The sequence below is a fragment of the Vicugna pacos genome, chromosome X (genome assembly GCF_048564905.1).
Source record: "Vicugna pacos chromosome X, VicPac4, whole genome shotgun sequence".
NCBI lineage: Eukaryota > Metazoa > Chordata > Mammalia > Artiodactyla > Camelidae > Vicugna > Vicugna pacos.
Genome location: NC_133023.1, coordinates 92,447,606 through 92,468,598, shown reverse-complemented (window position 1 = coordinate 92,468,598; position 20,993 = coordinate 92,447,606). Strand labels below are relative to the sequence as shown.

Sequence of the window (20,993 nt, the reverse complement as noted above, 5' to 3'; positions counted from 1 at the left end):
ATAAGTCTTTCATCTCCTTGGTTAGATTTATTCCTAGGTATTTTATTACTTTGCATGCTATTTTAAAGGGGATTGTTTCTTTACTTTCTTTTTTATGTTGATTCATTGTTAGTGTAAAGAAATGCAACTGATTTTTGAACGTTAATTTTGTAACCTGCTACCTTGATGAATTCTTTGATTATTTCTGGTAGCTTTTGTGTGGACCTTTTAGGGTCTTCTATATACAGTATCATGTCATCTGCATATAGTGACACTTTTACCTCTTCTTTTCCAATTTGGACCCCTTTTATTTCTTTCTCTTGCCTGATTGCTGTGGCTAGGTGGCAAATCAAAACTACAATGAGGTATCACCTCACACCAGTCAGAATGATCATCATTCAGAAGTCCACAAATAACAAATGCTAGAGAGAGAGGGTGTGGAGAAAAGGGAACCCTCCTACACTGCTGGTGGGAATGCAGTTTGGTGCAGCCACTGTGGAAAACAGTATGGAGATTCCTCAAAAGACTAGGAAGAGATTTAGCATATGACCCAGGAATCCCACTCCTGGGCATATATCCAGAAGGAACCCTACTTCAAAAAGACACCTGCACCCAGTGTTCATAGCAGCATTATTTACAACAGCCAAGACATGGAAACAGCCTAAATGTCCATCAACAGATGACTGGATAAAGAAGTGGTGGTATATATTTATACAATGGAATACTATTCAGCCATAAAAATGATAACATAACACCATTTGCAGCAACATGGATGCTCCTGGAGAATGCCATTCTAAGTGAAATAAGCCAGAAAGAGAAAGAAAAATACCATATGAGATCACTCATATGTGGAATCTAAAAAAAAAAACCATAAATACAAAACAGAAACAGACTCATAGACATAGAATACAAACTTGTGGTTGCCAAGGGGGCAGGGGGTGGGAAGGGACAGACTGGGACTTCACAATGTAGAATAGATAAACAAGATTATACTGTATAGCACAGGGAAATATATACAAGATCCTGTGGTAGCTCACTGCAAAAAAAAATCTGACAATGAATATATGTATGTTCATGTATAACTGAAAAATTGTTCTCTAGTGGAATTTGACACAACATTGTAAAATGACTATAATTCAATAAAAAAGTGTAAAAAAAAATCCAAAGAGCCTGAAGATAGAAAGGCAAAAAAACTTCTCATAGAGAGAGCTGTGCATGGACATTTTAAAAAAAAGTTACCTGGAGCCCTCAATAACTAGAACTTAGTCTAAGCAATCTGCTTTTTAAAAGAAATGGAAAAATAATAACCAATGGGAAAGTACTTTCAAGATGGATTTTTTAAAAAGGATCTCTAGGCTTATGAGAGCTGTATCTTGGTATTTGTGCAGTCAGCTCAATCTCTTATACCTTCTCCATCTTCATCTCCATTTTGCATAGTGATTTCTGTATTCCCAAAACAGACAATCCTGAGGCCTTGGACGCAGTCCTTCGTAATCAAGATCTGATTCAGATTTGGGCAACTGCCTCTAGTTTCAAAAACAAGAAAAGTACTGGAACATGTTAGAAAAATGTTTCAATAAAGAAGAAAACTTAAAATGGTTTTAAGAATTTAGGAGCATTCAACTGATATCATTGTTTACAATAATATCCATAATGGTGACTTGTGTATATTAATAGGCAACTGATGCTAAGACAAGACCAAGACTCTCTTTCACTTTTCCAAATTCTTCAGGCCTCACCCTGGTGGCACATGACATTTACTCCATCATTGAAGTATTAGTGATAAAACATATTTAATCATATTTCACTGTTCCTCCCCCAAATCTCCTATTCTCCCCCCAAATCTTCTATTCTCCCACTAGAGAAAAAAGGGAAAAAATGACATTGCTTCCAAGTCAGATATTGTAGAGAAAAAGAAAGAGACAAAGAAATTTGAAGACACCTATTGAGAAAGGCTTTTCATTCTGAAATACTTTAGCTCCAATAATAATGTATTTGAAACCAAACCAGAATGAAGGTGTCATGAATCAAATAACGTAGTAATGAAAGGGGGGTGATAAGGAAAGCAATACTCCCCCAGAGAGAGAATTATTTGTGCCATTTTTATCACACATTTTCCCATTATAGAGTCCTTGGCTTTCCTTGAAGCAAAAATGAAGAGCTGTGATTAATTATGGCTCACAGATGTCTCATCTCCCTCTCAAACTTGCTCCTCCTCCTCCGTAGCACTGCTAAACCCCTAGTGTAGGCACCTTTGATTTCTACCCTACTGTTTTCCTTTCATTTCTACCCCAGTAATGTCAAGTGCTAGAGCCCGTCCCAGCAACATTGCCCAGGCTTCTGCAGTTGCAGGAGAGAGAAGATACGCAAACTCCTTGCAGGCAGGCTCCTCATCCTGTGCTTCTTTGTGTCTTCCTGAGTAGCCAGCACTCTGTTTACAGAGGTGCTTATTTACCAGTGTACTTTCTTTTATCAGGCATTAAGAACAATGCAATTCAACACATTTTCCTCTTTACGGTGGTTGCCAGAGAGCTCAGCGCTACACTTAGGGCCCAGCTGAAGCGATTAACCTTGTCTCGATTTTTTAAGTTTTTTGATATAATTATCACCACCTCGCGCATTATATCACTCTTACTCTTTAGGCCCGTGAGAATGGTGTTCTTGGAAATGTATCTTTCTTGTAAGTTATTTCCAAGCCTTTTTGGAAGAATAGAGTTGTATAAGTAGTGAGAGAGCAAGGGAAGGGGCTGATTCTATTTCTGAATTTCTTATTAGCAGCTTATTAAGCTGTTCGAGTGGTTTTTATTTAGAGGTGTTAATGTATTGCAAGCATTACGGTATTGCAGACTACTGGGAGCCTGAGATTTAAATAGGCTGCCAGTGATACTCAGAAGTAAACTGAGTACTGCTGAGACTAGTCTTGATCCAGAAGGGAAAGCGTCACAAATACTTGGAGCTCCATAGCCAGGTATTGATTTTCTTCACAGTGAAAAGCAGAAAGTGTTGTACGAGATGTATGTTTCCTTACTGCATCACTGCAGGGTACAACTGATGAACTTTGTATCAGGTGCTTGCTTTGAGGTTTGGGAGTCTATCAATACTTCACCTTTTGATTATCCATGTTGAAATGCTGTGGTCAACATTGGGTTGTTTGCTTATTTGATGTGAAAAATATTTCCCTCCTTTGAGCCCGTCTTTTTTCCCAGATATCTGTTTGGGGTGGGGAGTGAGGAGAAGCAGCAATGCTTTCAAGTGAGTGTGGTTTCTGCAGTGAAATAGAATGTACTAGAAAATCCTTTAGCTGCTTGGATTTGTGCACATAGCAAACATTTAGAAAAACACCCTGGGGAGATTTGTAGAGCAAATGTAGGCAACATGTAATACAGAGCCCTTTTAAACTTACCTTTATAACTAAAGCACTACTTTGTAAATAGAAAATGAATGTGTTTCCTAGGAGTAGTAGAATAGAATTTTTTTTTTTGCATGACCTGGACTGGCTTTTTTTTGGGTGGGGGGAGGTAATTAGGGCTATTTATTTTTTAAGTGGAGGCACTGGGAATTGAATGGAGGACCTCGTGCATGCTGAGCACCCTCTCTACCACTGAGCTATGCCCTCCACCCGGCCTTCTTTTATATGACTGCTAACATCATTACTGCGGTCAGAGATGTGGAATTAAGATATTAACATCCCTTCAATATGACCTTTTAGAAGCTGAATTATCAGCGACATAAGTAAATGCTTAGAAAAGTGGCTAAATCCATTGTTGGATAAGACAGCGTGCCCATGGTGCTGGGAAAGCACCCCCACAGTGTTGTCAGCTGACTAGCTTCACCTGGGAACTTGTTAGAAGTGGAAATTCTCGGGCCCCACCCAGAATGGCTGAATCAGAAACTGTGAAGGCAGATCTGACAGTCTGTGTTTTAAGAAGCCCTTCTGGTGATTCTGATGAACACTAAAGTTTGAGAGAAAACCGTAACAATCCAGGGAAGTATCAACAAAAGATAATGTTTCTCAGTTTCAGAATTCTCAGCACTCTGTAGTATTCCCTCAATGCTTTTTCCCTTTTTTCTACTTTTTTTTTTTTCCAAATGGCCTCGTTCCTAGGTTATTGTTTAGATTCAGATCTGGCGGAAAGAAAATGACAGCTGTTCTGGAAGACATATATCTTGGGGAAACTTATTCTATTTCTCTCCCCAACAGTGCTTAGAGGCTAGATACGGCTTCTGGGACATACTGTACAAAGGAGCCGTTTACTTCTGTTTAACTCAACATTTCTCAAAATTCTTTCACCACAAAACTCTATTTTTGTGGAGTACGTAAGAACTTTTCTTGGAACAGCTCATGACAGGTAGTTGGGTAAGAATAACATTGGTGTCTAAATGTACGAAGCCAGAAAGAAAAAAAAATTACTTTAATTATTTGTTTATTATAACCCTTTGGAAGAATTGGTGACTTTTTTTTTATACCACGAAAGCTCTATTGTAGGTGTTGCTAGCTGCCATGTGTGCTCATGGATTTTCAAACTTTTATATGCAGCAAGCGTGAGGACAGAAAGAACTTCTGTATGTATATATTTATTAGTTTTTTGTGATAGAAATATAGTAAATATAATATTCAGTACATAAATATATATTCACACGTGTTTCACATTTATGTAAATCAGTCTTAGCTTCTAAGAGACTGGCCTATTGAGATGAAAAATAAAAATGAAAAATGAGCTCAGATATTTATAAACAGTTTTATAATGAGATTCAATTTTATCATCTTACCAACTTATATAAATAATACTCAAAATCCCTTTACCATAACTAATCACTTGTTAGTATTTTAAGCACCATTTAACATCTTCCCTTACAGCCTATTATTTGTTTTGCTTTATCCTAACTTACCAGGAAAACAATGAATTGCCTGATTGCTTTTTGTCCTTTCAATATATGTTATAAATAAAGTATAACAGCCATTTGGGCAAAGTTAAAATAGAAAAAATACTAATGAAAAAATACAGTGCTCCAAACTTTTTCACAGAATAGAAACTACTTTGAATGTTTTGATTCATTATGATGCTAAAGTGAATTTTCGTGGTGTGAGATCTTAAAGTAAGAAGCTTGTATTGGTGGGAAAGTGTCTCTTGACTAGATAAACGAGTCTAAGCAGGCACTGTCTTATTACCAATTGTAAAGGGAGCAATAATTCCTTTCTCTTTTCAGTTGTTTGTAAAGATAAGACTAAAGCCTGGATCTGTTTCTTTGTCCTCTGCCTTTTCACCTACCATACCGCTGAGCTCTGGGAGCAGCAACGCTGTAACAATATCCAGTTCCAAGAAGAGAAGTGTCCTTGGATTCTTTAACATTGTATATAAATTCCCTTCCTAAGCACCTGATAATTTAAATTACAAACTCAAGGATTCCTCACATAATAATGCATTATCTTTTGTGGGGAGGTGAAATGGTAAAGCACAGTTTGTAATCTGTCAGATTTTTTATACTAATTTACAGCAACCATTTTAGCTCTGTTGTAAGGAACTAATAAAAAGAAATGTAATATTTTTTACTGATTTTTCTTCCAAAGCATAGTAAATTTTACTTTTTCACCTTTATTCTTTCGAAGGACTTAAGAAGTATGTAGGGGCAGAAACTATTCCTAGGAAAACTGGTGAACAGAATTGGAAAATAATTTAGCCGTGATCTAAAAGTAATTAGAATCCAGGACATTTAAATCCCTGTTTAGTCTTCTTTCTAATAAAATACTGCATTCATATTAAAAATTTAGATTTATTCCTGCTTTGTGTAGGAATAAATGCATTAGAAGTCAGTATGAACTGCCTGTGACAGTCCAAACAATTGGTTCATTTCAACATTGGATTGATTTATTATCATCATTACTTTCCCTATCATATTGTCTTTAAAAATGTAAGTACACTTTTGGATTCTACATGTTCAGTTGTCCAGTCACTTAATTATAAGACCTAGATTCCCTACTTTATCATCAGCAAGTATCTAGAACGTTTTGGCTTTAAAAGCTGTGGGAAGACCTCAGTGATAACTTAGATTGCATAGAATTGAAACATATTATTGTTTACCGGATGCATCCACATGTTGATTGACATTTGCAGTGTTTAGTATTATTTTGTGTATAATCTTTGCTTAACCAGAAATAAATTGACAAAATAGAAAAGAAAATAAACAACGTAACTCTTGCTCATCGGCAGGGCTGAAGCCCTGAAAGAGTCAAACCCTAGTTCCCAGGCCCACAGAGCATCACCCCATGTTGCACCATCTCAAAGTTTGTCCATCCTCTGGTCATTTAAGTCCATTCCCCACAACAACTGAGCTTTTGATGGCATAGTCTTGTGAGGTGGTACGTGTGTGAATTCTTGTTTGCCTGTGCTCTTTGCAGAACCAACACTTCAGAAGAACATTTCGTACTTCTTTGTGATAATGTTGATCTTTTGTCATTGCTCGGGATTTTCTCTGCTTTGTCATAGTGTTGAACTTGCAGCACTCAGACATTTATGGTCTGAGTAAACCTGCTTCTAAGTGGCACTGCCACATTTTTGAAAGATTCTTCTTTTAGAGCGGTAATCAGAATAGTCACAAAATGCACATGACCGCCTCTTTCACTGAGCCACTTGCATCTGTCCGCCATGCCCGTGGGGTTCTGCAGGACTGTTACTTTGGCCAGGTTGTGATCACTTGTGCTCTCTTAACCCGACTCTCAGTTACATGACACAGCTTCTCCCAAACCAACTGGCACAATTCTGTTGTGCAAACATTTACTAAAAAGCTGTGCTAAGAGATGAGATGTTGGTACTGATTGCCGTGCTTTGGTTAGGACGAAAGACTTAATAATGCATAGAGAGCACTTTGACCAGTGCCCAGCCCATGGTTAATACCCAATAAGGTTAGCTGTGATTATTCAGGTGGATGTGGTGTGTGTACGTATATGTGTGTGTGTATATATATATATATATAATTTATATATATTTTAATATATATATATATATATATATATATATATATATATATATATATATATATATATATATAAAAACCGGACCTTCAGTTACCTGGTCTTATTCATTTTCAAGTCACCCAAGATCCCTAGGTACTTAACAAAAACATCCCGTTTTCCATACATTTATCTGTTAAATAGTTTCTAGACATACCTAGCAGCCAGTTGGTATGTAATCTTTATTAGAATCTTAAAGGGAAAATAGTGGCCCAAACATTAGAAATATTTGCACTAGCTCATTCCTCCGCTTAGCACATCAGGGTGCTGTGAGGCAATAGTGTACAGGTTAGGAATGTGAACTCTAGACTTGGAACACCTCGGTTCACATCCCAGCTTTGCCCCATTAGTTCTGTTACATTGTACGTGAGTTTCTACACCTCTCAGTACCCTGGTTCCTCAGTAGAACCCTGACCTAGGGTGTTGTGAAGATTAAAGGCGGTAATGCATATAAAGCCCTTGAGCAGTGTTTGGCACGAGGTAAATTGACAATCAAGTCAGCTGTTATTCAGGTGGACATGGTGTGGGAAAAAAAATGTCAACCAGATCACTGCGTTCAATAGGTCCCTCAGATGAGTTTTGTCATTATGACTCCTTTCAGGATATTAATGGAAAATACAATTTTGCAGGGGCCTCGACTTGGTCTGTAAATGTGTGGCAACAATTGTCATGTGCCAAGTAACATGCACTAAACCCGTATGCACAATTATTCTCTAGCACACTCATAAAGGCTCAGAATTAGTTCACATCTGAAAGGTCATTTGACCCACTACACTAGAGTCTTGTAGGTAAAGCCAAAGTAAAACCTGAAACAAAAGAAAACCAATTAAATGCTCCAGTCCATCTTCAGTAGAAAAAGCAAGTGTGAGATGTTGGGACGCTGACCTTTTACATGGCCTCGTTTATTTCAGTCTGTCATTTGTCAAGTATTTTTCTAGAATGGGATTTGATTTATCTTATAGAAGAGACACATAAGCCGGACTCTTTATTTCAGAAAGACATATTTTCTGAGGTTTTCTAATTTTATTCTAATTTTCAGGAAAGGTACAATGAAGCTAGAGTAGATGTGGTTTTTTTTTTCTTCACTGGAATAAAGATTCCACGAATTAAAAGGGACTGATTAGACCCAAGAAACCTTGTTATGCTTAACATGGAGGGTATATTTGTTTTTAAGGAACACTGCATCCTTATAAGAGTACCATTCTCCCAGTAACTCTTGTTCCAGCTGTTAAAACGGACTTGAGGAGCACAATTAATAGATTTTAAAACAAATTAACTTTTGCTGTCCTTTGCTTTACTTTTCCTTGTTTTAGATTTGGAGATAGGCATTCTTTGGCAGAGGTCATATTTCAGCTTCTTCTCTGTAAGGATATGAGACATTTATGGTTGAAGGATTGATTTATTTTCAAACATAAAACTCGCACTTATCGTTTTATCTTCTTTACACAACCCCATTTCTAGTTACATTGTTTGTGGATGGCCTTGTTTAGTTCTTTAAATACCAGGAACAGTTTCATCATCATCAAATATTAACTGCTCACTGAAAGTAGAAGATGAGCTTAACAAGGTTGCTGTATTTACAAAGTTAGTCTGAGAGGATCATTTAAAAACATAATATTTTTTTTAAAAGTAGTCTCCATAGTTTCATCTAGAACTTTGGTCAATTCCGTGCACATCTCTGAAACACATTTTGGATGAAACTTAATATATTTGGTAGATATTCAGGCTAGGAGGAATAGGTCTTTATTTTTAAAAGAGAAAGAATTTATATCAATAAATTTCTTCTTTTTATGTCTGCAGAAAAAGAAAACAAGCAGTAACTTGGCCTAATTTTCAGATGTTTTTTAAAGAATCACTTGACTAAAAACATCACTATTTAAATAGTCAATGTGTTTGGAGTTTGGAGTTTTCTTGGGAGATTTGTCTGATACTCTAAAATGCCTACAGTTTTAGTAACAAGTTAGCACAAAGGTTTCAATAAGACTTTTGGTGATAAAAATATATTATCATTAACAAAATGTAGACTTAGTCCACGTGTTAGAGTATTTTTAATGGCAGTCCGTGTCACCAAGTAAACCTTTCTGCTTGGAAACTGCATATTTGGTATTAGTTTGATAGTTGGATAGGAGTGTGAGGAAAACGCTTATTTTTAAGTGGATACACTTAGCTCTATTTGAGGTTTAAAACATGATTTCACACTTGTGAATTTAGCAAGACTGTAAACAACCATTTGGTATCATACTTTAAAATCTCTATCTGAAAGAAAACTTATGTGTTGCAAAAAATGTTCTGATTTTCATCTTTGTGCGTCTAATTTCAAATATGCAGGGGTAAATCAGTAACTAAGTCTGCCGATTGTAAAACGTGGCTGGCTGTAGAGCTGTAATTATTTAATTTATTCTTAGCAGCATACTAGCTCTGAAAAGATACATGGTTTAAATCTGAACAATAATCAATGCCTTTTGCACCTTATACTCCCCTTATAAGTTTGCAAGATATTTGTCTAAATTTAATTCTTCTTTGAAACTTTGTTTTTACTTAGAGACAGGAAATTTAATTTTGCCAAGTGGAAACCGCAAGGTTTAAGTTTCGTGCAAAACTAAGGCCCTCAGGGACTGAAGGGATTGCCAAGTACCTTCTTACTTCCCAAATTTTAGTGCCGTTAAAACTCACTTGAGACCCTTAAGTCATGGAAAACCCAAGGTAACTGGCATGATTTCAAGGGATAGAAGTCACAGTGTAGGAAAGCCAGTTAGACCGAGAAGGTTTGAACTTGTTATTTCTGAAGTTGCCTGACTGAAGCAAACAAAAGGAGAGAGCCTTTTGGGAGAATCTGGCAGAATTTACAGCTCTGGCAAAGGGCTTTGGGTGGAGGATTGTGGCATCTTTGTTGGTAGCAATCATAGGAAACATCTCCATCTCGTTAGCTTTGGGGAGATCAAGTAATGGGCACAAACGTTAAATGCCATTTCTACAGATGATCCAGTTCTTTGGAGCTCACGGTGTGCCATGGGGCTTGCTTTGAGCTTTAGTAGGAGGGAGTTGAATTAGATCAGTTTTTGCATAAGGATACTCTCATGAGATCTGTTCAAAAATGTTTTATGAAAAAAAGGGATGGTTTCTGTGATTGAACTATGTTGGGAAATCCCGAGTTAACAAAAGTCAGCAGGTGTCTTTACTGTCAGACATGTGAGAGAGAACCTTTTACTGTGCTCCAGTGGCCTGTTAATCTCCAAGAGAGGACTGGAGTGTGCCATCTTCCAAGTGTTTCACCGGGAAACTCAGTTTCTGAGGCTCGTCTCTTGAGAATAGTGCTCTGTGGTACACACTCTGGCAGACACTGGACTGAATGATCTCTAAGAGCCTTTGCAGCTTTACTATTTAACGTTTCTGTGACATGTCTATAAACATAGAAGCTTCCCCAGTGGAATACAAGTTCATCCTTTCTGACCTTACTAATTCTGACTCTTTGATAATTCCCACGAAGGAGACTGCAATCTTAATGAATAAAAAAATAAATTCAGCAGTGTATCTAGTAATGTATTCCTAAATGTTCACCGTTGCTCCTTTTGTGATAGACATATTCTGGAATGTGGGGCTGTCATGGATGGCCATTTTTTTCTGAATATATTCTTTTGTTCACTAAAATTAACCATGCCTCTCTCCTCCCTCTCTTTTAATATGAGTAATCAAAGGTTGACTGAAAAAGACATCTATGCAAATAATGGCTATTTGTGTCATTTTTTTTCTGGCATGTTTTGAATATGTATCTGCATCGATCTTCTGGGTGCATATAGAAACATGATGCTTAAGTAGACGTCTTCCCCGGGCTTTAATGGATAACTTTTGCTTGAATTGGACTATGCCACGGACAGAACGGAAGAAATGAAAGTTAACCTGCCCTCCTCTCCCCTCCACACACACTAACAAAAACCTTAAAAACACAAAAGCCTCATAATTCATATGTTCAAAAACTGTGCATAAATGTAGAGTCAGGAGTTAGACATCGTGGTCATTCACCCTATCCCCATCCCCCACCCTGACCCGCATCCTAGTTTAGAGGAGGAGCTCCAGCAGGCATCAGAGTCATTTGAATATACAGTTGCGCCACTGTGGTTGGGCAGGGGGAGTGGCTGACTGGGTAGGGAGCCCAGTGAAGCTTTTGGTGGGAGGAGCCATAGAATAAAAAATTGCTGTCTCCAGCAGTCAACTTCCTTAAATTCCTTGCAGCTGGTCAGGTAAGCTTGGGCTGAGAGTGCCTCCTGCTCTGCTCTGGGCAACTGAAGGCCTAGTAGAGCCTGGGCTGATTCCATGAGAGGGGCTGCTCATGACCTGAAGGTAAAGGGAGTAAAAGGGGCTTTGGAGGATTTGACTTGATTTAGCTCAGCCCCCCAGGGCGGAAGCACAGAAAAGGAGAGGGTTGCCAGGTAATATATTGGATGGGGCCTACTTATACTCAAAAATTAGTCATTGTGTATCTGAAATTCAAATTTGATTGGGAGTCCTGTATTTTCACCTGGTAAATCTGGCAACCCTGGATAGGATTCCAGGCAGAAGCCCCAGCCTGGGAAGAAAGGGTGCAAGGAGCTCGTTTCTGTCCTGGTTCAAAATTGCTGTGATTAGTGACTGAGTGGGGTGCCCAGAAAAGGAAGACGAGAGAATCCTAAGAGCCGGAGATTTGTCTAAGGGCCGAGGTTGACACCCCTTTATGTTTCATAATGAAGCCTATGGAGTAAGTAAGTAGCTTTTTGAAGTCGCCTGATTTTACGTTTATTTTATTTCTTGGAGTAACAAATTGAATATCATTCTTTTTCCTTTCCTTTTATTTCTCCCTGTATTTTAATGACATTTTATGTTGGCAGCCATCAACTACTTTAAAGACAGCTTCCATGAATCCTTAACATCGGAAATACCTTCTGACTTTTGGTAACTTGGTCCCAGTGCGCTTCAATTGTCTTTGTGTTTTAATTTGATTCTGGTTGGCTGTTTTGTAAACAGAGGTGATGCATCTTTGGGGAGCATCTTACTGAACAGATATTGAGTTCATGTTTTTCTAAAGCAATGGAAGATACTGTATTAGACCGTAGGGGGAGAAATTGGGGAAGGGGCAGGAGGCAGATTTGGGGTCTTGGGGAGGCAGGCTGGGTTTCACTATGAACAGCAACTATGATTTTTAGTGTTATTTGCTCTTCAAAAAATTTCAAGCTCATGATTATTTGAAAATAAATGTTTAAGGTGAAGGCAGTTGAACCTGGGCCTTAAAGCACAGTGGGAACATTTTTCTTGGAAGCAGTCACCGTAGGCAATAGAGAACCAGGAGAAGGCCCCACCCGGTGTGATTATCCTAAAGCCAAGTATTCCACCTTTGTCTAAGTAGCTTCAGGGAATTTGACTTGCAGCTTGTTAGAGAAATGCAGGGTGGGGATGGAGCAGTCCGGAAAGGCGGTTCAGTCTGTTGACCCTCGAAATGCAGGACTGCCCTAGGGCAGGCCTAGGTGCTGATTAAATACAAGCTGCTGCAGGTTCGTATTAGGTATTAGCTCAGGTGGGGGGGGGGAGGCCTGAGTCCTGGGGGTTCTTGTGGCCACAGACCCCTGAGAATTAGTCCAGGGTTTGTGTCTGTGTCCCTCATGGCTTCCTTTCTGATTCAGTTATACTGAATTACTGGGGGTTTTCAGCCATGGTGGTCATATATACCTGAGAGTATATTTTCAGAGCAAAAAAAAATATTTTTGTTGTTACGAATTAGCTATTTTCTGGACCTGAGTGGATTAACAGTTCATTTGAAACAGAAAACCAAAAACAGCCCCAGTCCTGTGTTGGCTATTGTTCTCTTCTTGGAGGAGGAAGAGAGAACTTATGAAAGGAAATAGCAAGAGCAACAATTAGGTTTCTAAGGCAGACTTAGTGTTCAGCCCTATAAAGTCAGTCTCACAAAGTTTGTTCAGTCATTCAGCAAACTTTTCTAGAGTGACCACTATTTACCAGGCACAGAAACATCCCCTGAGGTTCAGAGATGAGGAAGATATGGTCCTGCCTTTAGACAAACTCAAAGCCGCATGGGGCGATAGGCATGCAAACAATTTATCAACGTGCACAGTGATAAGTACGATGATAAAAGCGAGTACAAGGTGCAGCTGGAGGCACCGAGAGGGAGAGAGAAGTGGGAGTTGTGGGTGGGATGGGGACATGGCTTCAGGAAAATCTTCTCAAAGCCAGAGTCCTTTGAACTGAAAAAAATCCATATTGGGTAGTGAGAGTCTGGAAACTTGGCTTCTGTCCTTACCGAGCTGCCTGTTCATTTTGGGATAAGTCATCTCATCAATTTGGCCTTCGCTTTCTCTGTGAGATAAAGGGGCACGAGATGTTCCTTAAAATCCCGTTCAGCACTAAATGTTCAGATTCTTATACTCAGGTTATCTTTGTGGGCTGTTGCAGAACAATGGTGTGATTGTTAAGCCTACCCCTCCCTTCATCTTTTGGAGGTCACCATTGGAAAGCTTTCTTGAGGCAGATAGGCAAGAAAATTCTTGTGCCCTCCTGCCAGCTTCTTACCTATTCAAACTGCGTGTCTAGTTTGCACCGAAGTCATTACCTTGTTTCTGTGTATGTATATGGGATGTCAAGACAGCAGAGTTTCAGCACCAAAAAGAAATGAGATGCAGTGCTGACCGAAATGGTTGGGTTGCTTGGCTGATCCTCTGCATGGAGTGGGGGTGGTCCTACGTTCAGCCTCATTAATTTGCCCTCAACATATTCAGGAAATGGTTTACTAAAGGCTTTTTAAAAGACTTCTTCTCTGCATCCCAAAGTTAAATTAAAAGTTGTATGCAGGACTTTAAGGATGCTTTTTGTGTGTATATATCAATATTCATAGATGGTACAATACTGGAGGAGAAAATAATGCCGATTATATCCATTTTTATAAAGACAGAACTCTAAAGAAAGTGGGAGATTTGCCATCAGTCTGCTGACATCTGGCTAATACTCAGTTTGTCTTGATCTTGCCTCACTTTTAGGCTTTTTGCATTGTTCCTAGCCTTTAATAGATCCCTGATGGTTGTAGGAACCAGGCAACCTAGTACGTATGATTTGTAATTTTAAAATGACTCTCACTTCCTCGGAGAAGCCATGTCTCTACCTGTAAGTATGTTTCATTGGGGCCGTGTAATCAACAGGATTTTTCATTTAACACATGATCGTTAAAATGTAATAATTTTTTATCATAGAAATTGAATCATCTGTTCGTTGCCTTTATTGAACTTTTAACTCTTGGTAGTCCAGCAGAGCATCAAGATGTCTTGGAAAAGGTAATCCAGTTATCACTGTATTTGAGAAAAAAGGTCCCCCCTCCATAATTCCTAATGTATTTGGAGAAGCAAGTCATTCTGCAAACAGCTGTTCCTGTTAAGATCCTGTGACTGACAAAGGGTAATTTTCAGCTTCCTAGGGTCCTTTTCTTATTCTGATGGATGGTAGAGCTTTCACTCATGAACATTAAAAAGTACATTTCACAGGGTTTTTCTGCCACCAAGTGCATAGGGAGTTTTGTATCTGACAGACTCTCACTCTCATAACTCCCAAGACTTAGGTGGAATTTGAATCTCTACAATGCTGCTTTTCTCTCTCAGTCAGAGCCTTTGTACTCATTTGTGAAAAGCCTGAAGGTAGGAAAAAGGAAATAGATTGAATTTTGGAGATTTTAGAAATGCTCTGCAACTTTTTCCTTTGTCTGTCATCAACTTTTTGATGCCAGTGTGTTTCAGAAATCTCATTGGTCATTTTCTTCCCCTGCTGTTTTTTGGGTGCGTTTTCAAAGAAAGTAGATGGGAAAGGGGTGCTGGAAGATCCCCAGAGGCAGTAGCCCTTATTTCAGCAGAGAATCACTTTCCCCTTGAATCACTTTGCTGTGTTCTTGACTCAGTATCATAATGAAAGACCAGATGAGAATGATTTGTTTTTAAGGTGAGAGGAGATGGAAAAGGAGTGAAATTGAGGCGAGCATAAATAAGCTTGCACTCGAATCTCTTCAGTGCTGCGTTAATTTTGTGTGGATACGCAGGGCAGGGAGAGAGAGGTTTACAGGTCTTGACTAGCCTTAGCTGCTGCCTTTAGGATATAGCCAGCTCTACCAGTGGATAGCGATTGTCACAGACACAACATTTATAGGCTCATTTATGACATGGTCTCATAATTTGCACTGAGCACACGGCAGCTGAACCTGTGGATCTAGAAGGGAGGGCTTGGGACACCATTGACTTGGCTTGGGAAACCTGAGGGGTGCTTTTTTGGTCAAACCAAGATGGCTTCTAGGCTGTTATAGACCCAGGGTGGTGGGGTATCTTGTGGCCCCGTTCTGAGTGCTTAGCTGGTCTGTGGAAAACATTGGAGGCTTTCTAATCCACAGTCACTGGGTTTCCAAAGGACAAAAACAGTAAGTGATTACATACTGTGCTGGGCAGATCCCTCCCCAGCCTCCACTCCATCTCATCCATACATGCTTACCAAAGCCTGAATCCCCTACAAGGACTACAAGCAAATGTTAGCAAACATTAAGAACAAAGTTTGAGGCACCCTCCCCAACTCCAATTAAAGTCTTTTGGCCTATAATTAAGTTTGGACCTCTTGAAAAATGAATTCTACACAGAGGAGATTGATTATCACCAAATGTTGTGCATATAAATATATTATTCTGAGTTCTAAAGTCATTTTGAAAAAACAAGGGGCTTGGTTTTCTTTTGAAATATTGTGTTCCACAGATAACATCGATATTAAATTATTCGGTCTCATCTATTGTTTGGATAGAGAACGCTGGGTGTTTTTTTCTTTTATAAGCTTTCTTGAACATAAGCAGCAGTCTCTGGTAAGGTAGTATTGCTCTGCATTTGCATTGTTATAGAATTAAATTATGGATTCTGTCATTCAAAAGAGACGGCTTTATAAATCAAGTAAGATCTAGTAAGATGAATAAGTTTTAAAAAATCTTATGCTGCCTCATATTACATTCTTTAGTTTTATAGCCTAAGTTGATACAATTTTTAGTGTAGTTCTCTTTTTTTTCCTATTTCTGTGTACTGTTTTTGCTTTGTAAAACTGTCCTTAGTTTCCCAAGAAAAAGCTTAAGGAAAGTTATTGTATGTAAAGGACAGTGATATAAAGGCACAAAAGCAAATAGTAATTCTTTATCTGGAGATTGGCAGAAAATACGCCAAATACACTGTGTTCTCTACCTCCCTTCATTCCTCCCCCTTCTCTCTGATTACATTCAATATAAATGACATTATAACTCTAAACTGTAACAAATGGTAAAACCCTAACATATTCTTTTCCCTTTAAAGAAAAAAATCTATTGTTTAAAATTCCTGAATGTAAGAGACAGTCCTCATATAGTGGGTTTTTTTTTTTTTGAAGGGGGTTACAGATTGTGTTCCGGTTAAATGTTTATGGTCATGTTTCCCACTTGTCTGGTTAAACTATCACGGTGGGTTGGCAACCCTAAGGCAATCCTGCTCAGCAGGTGCCTAACTTCTTTTTTCAGGGCTGCTATGTAACTGTCCCAAAGCATGGGAATTGGAGCGATGGCCCTAAATGCTAGTATGCAGGAAGAGGAAAGACTGTCTAAGGAGAAGGAAGGTCAGGAATAAGTTATGTAGACCTGGCTAAGGGGCAGGATTTCCAAATGCAGCTGCAGTTAGTGACTTAAAAAAAGGGGAGGCCCCTGAAATTCAGAAGAAGGGTCAGAGGTAGAGATAGAGATGTAAGATCTGAGCAATTGCAGTGAGAGATGAAACTTTACAAGATCTCCATTTCTCCAGGGGAAAGAGATTAGAGAGCAGAAGATTCGGGACTGTACCTGGGGGGAGTCTTTAATGTTAGGGTGTGAGAGGAGACAGAGGAACCCCGGAAGTATAAAGTGCCATGCTTGGCTGTGGAAGCCACCAAGTGTCACTGCTTACCCTGAGCTGTTCATTCGGAGCCAGATCATCTCAGTTATGCCAAGTGGAGGGTGGAGAATCCGGGGACTAAAATCCTTGGGAGTCTCTTTGCCTTGATGCAGGTAGTAGTAGATGTAAAAAGAAGCTTATGTTTTGTCTTAGGGGGCACATGAATGGGGGCGGGGGACCCTCCATTATTGTACTTTTTAGCTCATATAAGAATTTCCTCATAGTCCTTACATGTGCTGAAATTATGTAGCCATTCCTAGGCTACTTTTATGAATTCCGGAAGATTCAGGAAGGGTTAATACCATTCTCATCTCTTACTCCCAGTACATTCTTCCTTTGCCATGATTTGCAGAGGAATGTAAAGGTACATTGAAACAAAGCTACTGTTTGATTTTATAAATAATTTGATTAAAAGTAATTGATCAGCTCACAGCAAAAAAAAATGTGATGATGAATATGTAGTATGTTCATGTATAACTGAAAAATTGTGCTCTACACTGGAGTTTGACACAATGTTGTAAAATGACTAGAACTCGATTAAAAATAAATAAATAGATCAGTGGCTTAAAAAATAAATAAATAAAAAATAAAAATAATTGATCAGTTGGAGAAAGAAAAGGACAGAAAACAAGAGTGGCTGCCTTGATTTCTCAAGCTGTGGTTTAAGCTATACTCAGCTTCTTGCCAGGGAAGATAGAAGAGCCACCTCGCCCCATTGATCTAACATTGCAAAGAACAGTTGCAGTGCGCCTGGTTTTGCATTAGCGGAGCTCTATCACGTTTTGAAGGACACACCTTGATTCTCTGAAATGATAGAAATGCTATTGGGTAAACCGTTTTGGCATCGTAAATAAGGAAAATGCATAGCATGTGTTGAAAAGGCTTGAGGAACTAACTCCTTTTCTCCTGGGAAGTCAGGTGGCCTAGCAACTGGCACTCTTGGGTTCAAACAGTTGCCTTTTTTCCACCCCTCCCTGCAGTAAGCTCCTGCACTCTTAAGGCATACGCGTCTTTGTAACTGTGGGAAAAAGAATTTCTAGCAACTGTGCTTCTCTAAAAGGATTGTGGTGGACCTAGTAATCCAAATGAGAGAATCATTAGCTGCTTTGTATAGTACTCAAGAGTTAAACAAAGACAACAATAGGTCGCATTTGACAATGTGATAAATACCTGTTCAGTGACATCCTTTGCCGCCACATGGTAAACACTGTAATTAGCAGCCATGTCAGCATTTAGGTAACACCAAAGGCATGTTTGGTTCCACAGGACTGACATATCTTCCTGTCTGGAAGTGCTTCAAACATCAATAAAACATTTAAATACCCGAGACTCCAAAATACACTTTGCTCTCAGTTATCCAAGTGATCCAGGGCCAATGCTTCTGGAATCTAAAGAATGGCATGGCTGTGAGGTGTAGAGATTTATTCTTTGAGTAACAAAAAGGCACTGGATTTCAGGGTGGTTCTCCTTTTGTATGGATGCAGAAAAAAGGACTGTAAAGCCTAAATCGTCCAGAATAATGGATTTAGAAGGTATATTTGTGTGTATATATTTAACCTTTTCCCTCAGTTTTCTTGATTATTTATATAGGTAGATCCAAATCCTAAATTATATTTAATTTTTTGGTCTTATTTTGGGAGGGGGGTAATTAGGTTTGTTTATTTATTTATTTAATGGAGGTGCTGGAGATTGAACCCAGGACCTCATGCATGCTAGGCAGGCACTCCACCACGGAGCTATACCCTTCTCCCATATTTAACACACATGATTTTATGTCTCATGTTGGGAAATTTTTATTTAAATCTGTAACGTTATGATGATGTCATACTATTCCTAATGTTATATATTTTAAACCTAATGTGATATATACCAAAGTACAGCAGAGCGAAGCGGCTAAGAGAATGAGTTCTGGAATCAGGCTACCTGGGTTTTAGTTCTGGCTTTGTCACGTGTTAACTGTGTAAGTGTCTCTTAGTCTCAGTTTCCTCATCTAGAAGATGAAAATTATGAGAGTATCAATCTTAGAGGGCTTGAATGAAGACCAAATAAGTTAATTCATGTAAAGTATTCATTACGATTCTTCACATATGCTAAGTGATTAGTAAACTTTTTTTTTAATTTAATTTAGTTTTTTCTTTGGGGGGAAGTAATTAGGTTAGTTTGTTTATTTTTTTTAATGGAGGTTCTGGGGACTGAACCCAGGACCTCATGCATGCTAAGTGCGTGCTCTACCACTGAGCTATACCCTCCCCCCTAAACTTCTATTCTTTTCTTTTCCATACCAGATTTTTAGAAATATGAATGCAAATTCAACTAATTCTTCATTTGTAGGGTCGGTGTGCTCGAGAGAACTGCAAGTACCTTCACCCTCCTCCCCATTTGAAAACGCAGCTGGAAATTAATGGACGGAACAATCTGATTCAACAAAAGACTGCCGCAGCCATGTTCGCCCAGCAGATGCAGTTTATGCTTCAAAATGCTCAGATGTCATCACTGGTAAGTCACTGCTCTGCTTTTTAAAAAATTGCATGTGTATGTCTTTTTTGTTTTTAAGGATCTCCATCTACATTGGAATAGCCTTGCAGGGCCTTTGGAAAGCTATTTAGGGTGCAAGCTGATACGCGAATGGACACTACAAAGCTGCTGTGCGTGGGAAGGGAGCAATCAAGTGGTTTGGATTTAAAACCTGGGTTGCATCAACCATAAACTGAGTTTCTAAAGGAATATTAATAAAGAAGCAGGGACATTTTAAAATGAGGAGGAGGTTTGATTATTATTACACGTAAGCATTTGAATTTAGGATATGAATTCAAGGAGATCTCCTTGCTCTATGATGGTAGTTTTGTTGTTACTTTTTATTTTAAAAATAATTCTAGATTTAAAGGAAAGTGGCAAAATTAGTACAGAGTTCCCATGTTACCCGTCACCTCACCCGGTTTCTCCGACTGTTAATATCTTATATGTCCGTGGAATGCTTGTCAAAACTCAGGAACTGACATTTACACTTTACTGTTAACTAAACTCCAGACTTTGTTCACACTTCACCAGATTTTCCATTAGCGTGCTCTTTCTGTTCCAGTGTCCAGTCTAGGGTACCACAGTGCATTTCTTTGACCCCACCTCTCTCCCCTGCTGTGTGACTGTTTTTCAGTCTTTCCCTGTTTTTCCCTGATCTTGACAGTCTTAGGGAAGACTGGCCAGATATTTGATGGGGTTTTAACTTAAGCTAGCCACAGAGTTTCCCTTTGCAGAAATTAATAATATTAGGTATCATTCTAGACCAGTGTCCAGTATTTTTCGTGAATCAGTGAATTTAAGTGGATCATTTAAAAAGTAATTTTGTCCTGTGGAGAATTCATCTGGTACTGATACCTTAAAATATAAAGTTGCAGTTTGTTCTTAGACCTTTTAGGGGAAATTGAAAATTGTCCCTTTCTACTGAGTTCTTCCAGGTCTCAAATTCAGTTTCACAGTGTCTCATTCTAATTCCAGCTGGCCTACTTCTCTTAAATCATCACCAGGATACTACTTTGAAAGGATAATGTTGCCTTTGTTACTCATTTCATTGGTGACTAGGTCATAAACGCACTGAAAGCTGAAAGCTGGGTATAGTATTTAGATGCAATGAAAATGTGGGAGTAGGTCAGTCTGGTCTCAGCAAAACCTATCTCATTATAAAGTTGCTTCTCAGAATTCAAGGACATCTGTGTAGGTAGGGCACCCCTTTTTTAGTACATCTTTATAAATAATGCAAAAAAAAATAGGTGGTAGGGGCATTGACAGGTCACTAAACTTTTGTACCATGATACCCTTTCCAGAATGTCTAGAAAAATTCGAGAAACATAAATAGATCTCGTGTTTTATATTATTAGTTTGCCAAAAACATTTGCCTTTGAACTCAGTGCTGATTACATTGATAAATTCGTTCCCAGAAGGTCACCAGTGGGCTCCTCGGCGTTCCTCCTTGACCTTTAGTAATACTTTGTATGGTTGAATTCCTCCTTCCAACTCTCCTTAGCTTTCACGCACTGAAACATTTCAGTTCCTCCCTACTTCTGAAG

At 38.8% G+C, this 20,993-nt stretch overlaps 1 protein-coding gene across 3 annotated transcripts in view; it reads left to right on the top strand.

Annotated features, from left to right (window-relative positions):
- MBNL3 (muscleblind like splicing regulator 3) overlaps nt 1-20,993 on the top strand; it is a 117,897-nt gene that overhangs the window by 66,030 nt on the left and 30,874 nt on the right. For 2 of the 3 annotated variants that reach the window (XM_015249289.3, XM_015249290.3), the window contains exon 3: nt 19,264-19,428. In XM_015249289.3, coding sequence (XP_015104775.1) covers nt 19,264-19,428 — 165 coding nt within the window. Of the gene's footprint in view, nt 1-11,252; nt 11,327-19,263; nt 19,429-20,993 lie in introns of those variants that run through there. The other variant, XM_015249291.3, reaches the window with a different exon arrangement.